Here is a 10000-nt window from a genome sequence, read left to right on the forward strand (position 1 = left end):
TATATATATATATATATATATATCTATATATATATATATATATATATATATATATATATATATATATATATATATATAGTCAGGTACACACACACTAGGGAGGTGCAAGTGAGGAAGCTACTAATCTTAAGAAATATACAATAAGTATTGCATAATGTATAATGATATAGGAATATCATAATCATTATAAATACAATGCAACCGGTATCTCTATCCAGTCCTGTTCACATACAGACAAACACAGACACAAAAAAAAAAACTACGGGCCATGCGCCGACATTCACATTCACCTGAGCTACGCAAAAACATTTTCAGGCCCCCCCCCCCCCCCCTCCTTCACCTCAACCCCAGCCTCTTTCTCCCCTACTATAGAGTGAAGACCTTTCTAGCTTCAATCTCTCCCTTCTCCCGTCTCTCCTCCCCTCTCCCTCTCCCAATCCCTCCCCCGTCTTCGCATCCCCTCCTCCCCATCCCTCCCCCTCTCTCCCCATCCCTCCCCACTCTCCTCATCCCTCCCCTCCGCCACCCACCCCTCTCCCCCTCCCATCCCTTCCTCTTCTACTGCTGTCCATTACGTAACTTGCAAATCATACGCTTCGGGGCAAGAGGGTAGCGAGTACAACTTCAGCGAGGAGGGGGGTGGGGTGGGGGGTGGTGGGGTGGGGAGGTGGGAGAGGAACGACGGCCTTGTTTTTTTGTTAAGATTTCTGATTAAATCCAGTTTTGTTTTGTTTTTGTTTGATAGTTGTTGTTTTTTCTATATAGTGAGAATTTCCCTTGAACTCTTGTGAAGAGAATGAAAATAAAGGATGGAAAAGGACAAATATTTAACATAGGAGGAAATTGATAGGGGAAAAATGCAAGAAACACAAGAAGAAAATTGAAAGAAAAAAAATGCACGAAAAGACAGACGATGAAGAGGAGGAAGAAGAAGAGGAAAAAGAAGAAGATGAAGGATAAAAAAGAAGAAGAAAGAAGACGAAGAAGAAGAAGACGAAGAAGAGGAATTAGAAGAAACAACAACAACAAACGACAACAAGAAAAAGAAGAACAACAAGAACGAAAGAACAAGAAGGGGAAGAAGAAAAAATAGGAACAAAAACAGGAAGAAAAAAAAAGATATAGAGGCACAAATGCAGACAAGAATAGACACAAAAATGACAAAAAAAAAAAAAATATATATAAAAACACCAAAAAACGCGAAAATAACGAAAGAAGTAGACGAATAATAAGATATATATAATAAAAGAGGCCAAATAAGAATGAAAAGAAACAACAAAGAAAAATGAAAGAACAAGAAAAACAGAAAAGTAAAAAAAGATAATCGAAACAAAAAAATCAAACATCTCGACCAAAAAGCAAATCAAGAGTCCTGAGCCAAGAAGGACACCAGGGGACCCCACCACGTACCCCACACACACAGGCCGCCGCGGACGCTAGCAGGCCCGACCTCCTTCCTGATTAGCGATGCAAAACGCGACGTCTTGCCGCAGTTGCTATGCCGGGGTCGACCGCCGCTTTTCCCTTCGATCTGTCCTTTCGATTATTAATTCTACTTCATTAGGGGGGGGGGGTCGTGATAACAGGGGGGGGAGGGAGGAGGATTGGTGTGGATATGTGGATAGTTAGGGAGGTTAGTTGGTAAGGGAGTGAGGATAGATAGTGAGGGAGTGAGGATAGATAGTGAGGGAGTGAGGATAGTTTGTGAGGGAGTGAGGATAGATAGTGAGGGAGTGAGGATAGTTGGTGAGGGAGTGAGGATAGCTGGTGAGGGAGTGAGGATAGCTAGTGAGGGAGTGAGGATAGTTGGTGAGGGAGTGAGGATAGATAGTGAGGGAGTGAGGATAGATAGTGAGGGAGTGAGGATAGCTAGTGAGGGAGTGAGGATAGCTAGTGAGGGAGTGAGGATAATTAGTGTAGGTATGAGGGTAACGAGTGTGGAAATGAGGAAAATAAGTGAAGAGTTACGTGTTGCAAGATCGGCTGCAGGATTATCATTCATATTCATCTCTATCGATGCGACTTCATATTCATCTCTATCGATGCAATGTCCAATCGCAACTTCAAGTCACAGAAAATATTTCCAATCTTTCAGATTTCCACTTCACTAACGGAGAGGGAGAGGGAGAGGGAGGGAGGGAGGGAGGGAGGGAGGGAGGGAGGGAGGGGGGAGGGAGGGAGGGAGAGAGAGAGAGAGAGGGGGGGAGGAAAAGGGAGAGAGAGAGAGAGAGAGAGAGAGAGAGAGAGAGAGAGAGAGAGAGAGAGAGAGAGAGAGAGAGAGAGAGAGAGAGAGAGAGAGAGAGAGAGAGAGAGAGAGGTGAGAGAGAGAGAGAGAGAGAGGAGAGAGAGAGAGAGAGAGAGAGAGAGAGAGAGAGAGAGAGAGAGAGAGAGGGAGAGAGAGAGAGAGAGAGAGAGAGAGAGAGAGAGAGAGAGAGAGAAGAGGAGAGAGGAGAAGAGAAGAGAAGAGAGAGAAGAGAAGAGAGGAGGAGAGAAGAGAAGAGAGAGAGAGGAGAAAGAGAGAGAGAGAGAGGAGAAAAAGAGAGAGAGAGAGGAGAAAAAGAGAGAGAGAGAGGAGAAAGAGAGAGAGAGAGAGAGAGAGAGAGAGAGAGGAGAGAGAGAGAGAGAGAGAGAGAGAGAGAGAGAGAGAGAGAGAGAGAGAGAGAGAGAGAGAGAGAGAGAGAGAGTGAATCGGCAACAAACCTTATCTATTCACTTAATTAATCAAGACACCCTCCCAGTAACCATCGCCAGAAAAGAAAAGAAAAAGAAAAAAAATCTTAATCACCAACGGGGTAATCACAAAAAGATTAAGCTATCAAACGCGATGTGGGTCAAGACCTTCCTGACGGGGGGGCTGACGGGGATCTGACGGCGGCTGACAATGACGTAATGAGGAAGAGAGCGCGGCCAAAAGTAGCGACCCTCCAGTCCTCTTCTTGGGGACACCTGACACCCCGTCGCCAGGATTAAGTGTATGTAAATAAACTAGATTTTACTCGTACATATGTGCATATAGTTTGTATACGTTAGCGATTTGTGTTTAAATGTATTTGCAGCAGGAGAAAGAGAGACATGTTGATTTTAAAGATATTTAGATAGATAGAAAGATAGATAGATAGATAGATAGATAGATAGATAGATAGACAGACAGACAAACAGAGAGAGAGAGAGAGAGAGAGAGAGAGAGAGAGAGAGAGAGAGAGAGAGAGAGAGAGAGAGAGAGAGAGAGAGAGAGAGAGAGAGAGAGAGAGAGAGAGACAGAGAGAGAGATTAAAAAGCGCCTTATAATGACACACTGTGCCCACACACACGCATGTAATACCCACGATAACAGTACCCCTACATTGACATTACGCCATACCTTCGTGACGTAATCTGATTATTACATACCGAACGATCTCTCCCCCCCTCTCCCTCTCCCTCCCCTCCATCTCTCATCTCCCGCATCCCCCTAACCCCCACGGAACTAGCGATAACCAGAAGTAATAGAACTAGCGATAACCAGTAGCATGACTGACCGGACCACTTCGAGGCTACTGCGTCACCTTACCTTTCTTGGCTCCTTCACCTCCCCCCCCCTCCCCCATATCCCCTCCCCTACAACAACACACTCTACCCTTCACCATGCCCCCTGCCCCTTGCCCCTCCCTCTACTCTTACATCATCACCACAGACGTCGCTGCGAACCCCCCCCCTCCCTTCCCACACTCACCCTCCTACCCCCACTCCATCGACAGACTAAAAAACGGTTAAAAAAAAAACGGTGAGAACAGAAACATTCCAACAAAAACACATACAAAAAAGAGGAAAAAAAACGGAATAAAAAATCCTAATAATACGTTGTGGATTACGAGATCCTGATCACCAGCTAGCATGCAACCACCTGCCTGCCCCCCCCCCCACCCCCTCGAACGTAATCCCCACACACTGCCATAATTGAGAGCCGCCAACGCTTCTTCGGGTCGTCATGGCACACACAAAGGGACGGCGCATGGCAAATGACTGATCGCTTACTGTTATCATTAAAATTGGATTATAATTATTTCTGGTTTTACTGTTATTGCAACATTTTCAGTCTCGCTTGAAATTAATCAGAATGACAAGAGCGATAATAGCAATAATAATGTTTTTATCAATAGTATAATACTGATAAAAATAATCAGAATAATCCTAGTGCCAATAACATAATTATTATAATCATCATCAATACTACCGTTATCAGTATTACTAATACTATTATCATAATCATCATCATTATCACCATTAACATGCGTAATAGTCAATCAACCAAACTGTATATTGATAACAGCTGCCATCATCACAACAATTACGACCACAACACAAAACTCCAACACCACAAAAACGCCTTTTTAGCCATGCCAACAAGTGTAACAGAAAAGAGACAATAATCGAATAATCAAATCACAATAAAACGGAACTCCATTCCTATAGTACTCCAGTTGAGCCCAGGACGCCGAGGGGGACAGACGCTCGGGCGCTCCGGACTCTCATGGGACAACCAGGCATGACGAGGAAGTTTTCGCTGGAGGGGAGGGAGGAGGAGTGGGGAAGAGAGAGGGAGAGGGGACGAGAAGAGAGATGGAAAAGGGAGGAGGTGGGGAGATGAGAAAGATGTGGGAGGAGGAGGAAGGGGATTGAGAACGTAGGAGGGGGAGGGGGGAGAATCAAAAGAGAAAAGGGAGGAGAAGGTGGATGTACGGGGAAGGGAGGGAGGTAGAGAGGGGGCGGTCGAGGGGAAGGGGGAGAGGTGGAATGATGGAAGGGAAGGGAAGGAGTGGTGGAGGGGAAGGGGGGGGAATGGAGGAGGGTGGGGGAGAAGAGAAAGAGTGGTGGAAAGGAAAAGGTGAGAGTGGTGAAGAGGAAGGGGGGAGTGGTGGAGAGGAAGGGGGAGGGGTGGAGAGGAAGGGGGAGAAAATGGTGGAGAGGAAGGGGAGTGGTGGAGGGAAAGTGAGTTAGTGTTGGAGGCGAAGGGTGAGAGTGTTGATGGGAAGAGGAGGAGGATGACGGAGGGAAAGAGGAGGGAGAAGTGATGGAGGGGGAAGACGACCTTATGAGGAAGAGAGAGAGAGAGAGAGAGAGAGAGAGAGAGAGAGAGAGAGAGAGAGAGAGAGAGAGAGAGAGAGAGAGAGAGAGAGAGAGAGAGAGAGAGAGAGAGAGAGAGAGAGAGAGAGAGAGAGAGAGAGAGAGAGAGAGAGAGAGAGAGGGGGGGGGGGGGGGGGGCAACGGAGGAAAAGAATCAAGGAAACTCCCGCGCCTCTAATTGGCAACCGAAGAGCAAAACAATCAAGTAAGAGAAATGCTCCGAGGGCAAGTCTAAACAGACAGATAAAAGACTTGAAAACTAACAATCAATCATCAATAATATCAGACAAAAATTAAACATTATCATCACAATCATCGTTGATACTACTACTAAAACCACAATCAATAGCTAAAGACAGAAATCGGAAACACAATAATGGCTCCACCGCCACGTAGCCGCATTTGAGGCCTCGGTTCGCGTGCATATTTGGACCCGAGAATGCCTCAGATATGCCGGGATATTCACAGAAATTCAGAGTTCGTTACATTCCGCATTCCATTTTTTTTTTTTTTTTTAACTTTGTATGACGTTGGCACTTCCAAAGGTACATTCAACGCGGGAGTACACTCAATGGGTAACAAAACACTAAGATAGCATCCCAAATATCTACCGCTTAAAGGAAAGTAACTCATCACTCACAGGCATTCGGGAAGTGGCTATGGCAACGCTAGTCTGCTCTTGGCTCCGCGTCCTCTGTCAGAGAGAACCAAAATCAGCTGACGATTGTTTATAAGAAGGCACCCAGCACGGAGTTGGCGGTTCACAATATCGCCCGCTCGCCACAGACAGCACGGTCGAAGCGCCACGCGGACCTTTGTACACGAGATACAGTTTACCTGTCTCGTCTACCTGCCCAGCTTCCTTGGGTTATCTCATTCGAATCTCAGTCAGAGGCCTACGGTCTGTTAGAGTTTGCGAGTAACTGGTAACCGTCACCACGTGACTGGCCGAGCGCCGTCGGGTGGGAGGAATGCGCTCCGCCAATGAGCGCTGGGGGTGCGGTCGTGCCAGCCAATCGCAACGGAGAGATGTGTTGTTATCGTCTTTGCTGAAACGCCGTGGAAGTGGGAAACTGTTACTACGGAGCTTTAACTCACGTCATGGAAAAATTCCACCGCTCAGAGAAGATCGAGTGGACACTTCCCGCTCTATTTGTCATCAATCCCTTGTTCCAATCATTACTAAGTGAACTGAACATCAGAAAAGCGGGAAAAAAAGGCGAACAAGTGAGCGTAGCAGGCGAGCTACATGGGTGGCTGTCACCAGTGTTTACAATTGATAAGACAAAAAAATGTGGCTTCCCATAATCCTTGATAAGACTTGAGAATCCTCCTCTTTATCGTATTAAAGTGTAACGAATGGGATCTCCCTTTAAACCGCTTAGAAAAACAGGTGGCTTTTGTGTCCCATCGACTTGCTAGAACCGCTCTACCACTGTAGCTTACTCTGTTTCTCGCTCTTTCACTCTCATTTTCCCTCTCTTTATCTCTGTGTGCCCTTTCTCTCCCCTTGTCCTCTTTACTCAGTCGCTACCTCTCTCTCACTCACTTACTCTTTCGCTGTTTTTTTTTTTTATTCTTTCCAACTCCCCCCATCTTTTCCTCATCTTCACCTTCCTATTCATCTTTCCCTCCCTTCCCCTCTCTCCTTTTCTCTCATCCCCCGCTCTACATGTTTCACTCACTACTAGCCTCACTTTCTCACTCCTTTTATTCTCTTTTTCTCTACTTGTTCTCATCCTTCTTCTGTGTTCTCTCTCCTCTTTTTGCTCGCCTGTCTGCCTCCATATTTTCTTGGACCCCCTTACCCCCGCGACCTAAACTGTACAAGGAAAACAAAATCAAAGAACAAATATCCTTTTGTTGGCACTCTCGGCCTACACGTGTTCCTGACACAGCTGTTTCTGATTCAAACTCAGTGCCACATGTGCTCCACATGCCACAGCTGAACACCTGTACCGAGTGTGAAGTATTTCAACAAATCCCGCTCTTTCTACAATTCTTTCTCACGTTGTGTATTTCCAATACTTCGGGCGGCGAGAACATAGTGCCAAATCTCCCTCGACAGAGCCTTGGCTTGGCCCGCGCCCGTACGCTGTCTTGGCATGCCAGCCCCGTGACACAAACAGCCGTTGGTCTCCTGATGCCGCCGTCACGAAGGACTCCTTCGCGCAAGAGAGTCGACCTCTCGCCCCTCACCTTACCTCCATTGCTTTCCAGATCCGCTTCTCCCCTCGCCGCCCACGCTCTCAACTGGCTCGAGTTGCACCGGGGCCCTCGCCTTTGCTTTCCCCTCGCCGCCTCCCACCGCTCCCCGCCCCCTCCTCCTCTTCCTCCTCCTTTTCATTCTCCGTTTCTTCCTCGTCTTTCTTCACCTTTTTCTTTCTCTTCATCTTCTTCACTTCTTTATCTTTTTCTCGCCTTTGCCACCCTCCTTTTTTTTAGTTTTCATTATTTCTTTCTTCCTTCCTATCTCCTCCTTTCTCTCCTACTTCTTCAGTCCCTTATTACTCTCCTCTTCTCTTCCTTCTCCTTTCCTCCCACTCCCTTTCTCAAGTTACACTTCCCCCTCCACCTCCCCTAATAATCTCCTCCACCCCTCCCCCCTTTGCCTTTCCCCCTCTACCTTCCTTTACGATCTCCTCCAGCCCCTCCTCCTCCCCTTACCCTTCCCTCCCCCTCCACCTACCTTCACAATGACCTCCCCCATGCCCTTCCGCCTCCTTCCACCCCCTCCCCTGGACCTCTAAATTCCCGAAACCTCACTACGGTAGCCGCCCCCAGGGAATACTTCCAAGAGGAATGCCTTGTCGCAGCTTGGAAATACGTTGTAAATAAGATGGAAAATAAAACGTTATTCTAGTGTTACATCTATCGAAAAATAAAACGTTATTCTAGTGTTATATCTATCAAAAAATAAAACGTTATTCTATTGTTATATCTATCGAAAAATAAAACGTTATTCTAGTGTTATATCTATCGAAAAATAAAACGTTATTCTAGTGTTATATCTATCGAAAAATAAAACGTTATTCTAGTGTTATATCTATCGAAAAATAAAACGTTATTCTAGTGTTATATCTATCGAAAAATAAAACGTTATTCTAGTGTTATATCTATCGAAAAATAAAACGTTATTCTAGTGTTACATCTATCACAACTATCTCAGTCGGTCACCCACGTTGTGTGAAAAACTGAAGATAACAGGAAATAGATGAACAGAAAATACAAACAAGAGGTGCTGATAACACAGATAACGCACCTGAAGGAGGTATCTGCCTCGTGGGAGAATAAATATACAAGTAATAATCGGCAGCAGAGACCTGACCTGACCCCCCTGCCCGATGCCCCCCGGAGGCCAGTCACAGAGACACGAATGAGTAACACATAAATAAAACCGTTTGATAAATACAGATATGGAAGGAAATAGAAGGGAGGGAAACGGTGTGTACTGGGGTGAGGTGTGGGGTCGAGGGGGGAGGGGGGAGGGATGAGGGGAGATGGTTCCATTAAAGGCCATATATCATGCATCATGAAGCAAACGAAAACACTTGTTTTCTTCTGATTACATAAAATGGGTCACGGAGTAAGTTTTTTTCTTTTCTAATCATATTTAAATTATTGTTTTCCTCCGTGAATTACGCAACTCTTCAAAAGTAATCAGACTTATCCTTTTTTATTGTGTATCTCCTTCACTGCGTAGCCTCGTGCATGATAGGAACTTTCCTTGACTGTTTTCATGAAATATATATATATACGAGGCTTTATATAAAGATGATAATAATAACCAACGATTATTGAATAAAAATGTGAATATGTCAAAAGAAGAGAAATGGAAGAAATGAACAAATAACAGGCCAAGAAAGAAGACATGGTATCACTGTTAGGCGGTAGAGGACGGGAGATGAGAAGAGAGGAGAAAGGAGAAAAGAGGAAAGGAATGGAGAGGAGGAAAGAGGGGAGGGAAAGGACGGCAGATATGAGAACAGAAAGAGAAAAGGCGACAAGGCGAAGGGAGAGAGATAGAGAGGAAGGGAAGATCAGAGGGGAAGGTAGGGGGAAAGGTAGACAGAAATGAGAAGAGAAGAGAAGAGAAGAGAAGAGAAGAGAAGAGAAGAGAAGAGAAGAGAAGAGAAGAGAAGAGAGAGAGAGAGAGGAACATGAGGTTATGGAAAGGGGGAGATCAGAGGATAGAGTAAAGGAAAGGAGGGCAGAGATGCGAAGAGAAGATAGAGACGAGGGGAGAAGAGGAGAGAGAAGGTAAGGAGCCGAGAGAAGAAAAAAGAGAGGAGAGGAAGGAAAGAGAAAAAGAGGATGAGAGGAGTGGAAGGAAGAGGAAAAGAGAGGTAAGAGAAGAATAGAGATGAGAAGAGAGAAATGAAGAGGAAAGGGAGAGAGACGAAAAGAGAAAAGAAAAGAAAATAGAAGAGGATAAGCAAAAGGATAAAAGAGTAAAGGACAGAAATAAGACCAAAACAAAGTATCTAAAAACAGGAGGGGGACGGGGAGATATATTTACTCGCAAGGAAAGAGAGCAGAGGCAGAAAGAAAACGAGAGACGAGTGAATAAGCGAGTAAGCGAAAAGCCTGCATATGGCTGTATGTGTGTCCGTGTCATACATGTCTAGCCTGTGTAGTGGTGAAGAGACAAGCAGTGTTGCGCCCCCATGAATGAATGTTGAGCGGAGGCAACGATTGTGGCTTAGGTCTGCAGCCAGTCGACGACGATGAGAGGGGCATACGAGATAGAATTCCACGTCTATAATTTGCATTAGTTTCCCTAATAGTAGATCCTTACTCAGATATTTCGTTGTTCAGAGTATTGTATTGAAATGAGGGAGGGGAAAATTATCTAGGAGGAAGAGAAAAAAATGTTAATGTTAAAAATTTACGTATC

The 10000-nt window shown here is 45.4% G+C and overlaps 1 protein-coding gene across 6 annotated transcripts in view; it reads right to left on the bottom strand.

Moving 5' to 3' along the window:
- The window catches only part of LOC122248961 (cystathionine beta-synthase), a 59098-nt gene that overhangs the window by 46296 nt on the left and 2802 nt on the right, over positions 1-10000 (bottom strand). For 2 of the 6 annotated variants that reach the window (XM_086555526.1, XM_043009413.2), the window contains exon 1: positions 7308-7368. The exons of 2 other annotated variants lie outside the window; for them this stretch is intronic. In XM_086555526.1, the coding sequence (XP_086411652.1) occupies positions 7308-7313 (6 nt within the window). In that variant the 5' untranslated portion in view covers positions 7314-7368. Of the gene's footprint in view, positions 1-5743; positions 6090-7307; positions 7369-10000 lie in introns of those variants that run through there. 2 more of the 6 variants (XM_086555525.1, XM_043009411.2) reach the window with 1 other exon arrangement.

The sequence above is a fragment of the Penaeus japonicus genome, unplaced genomic scaffold (assembly GCF_977035675.1).
Source record: "Penaeus japonicus unplaced genomic scaffold, GWHDUDI00000001_assembly GWHDUDI00000031, whole genome shotgun sequence".
Taxonomy (NCBI): domain Eukaryota; kingdom Metazoa; phylum Arthropoda; class Malacostraca; order Decapoda; family Penaeidae; genus Penaeus; species Penaeus japonicus.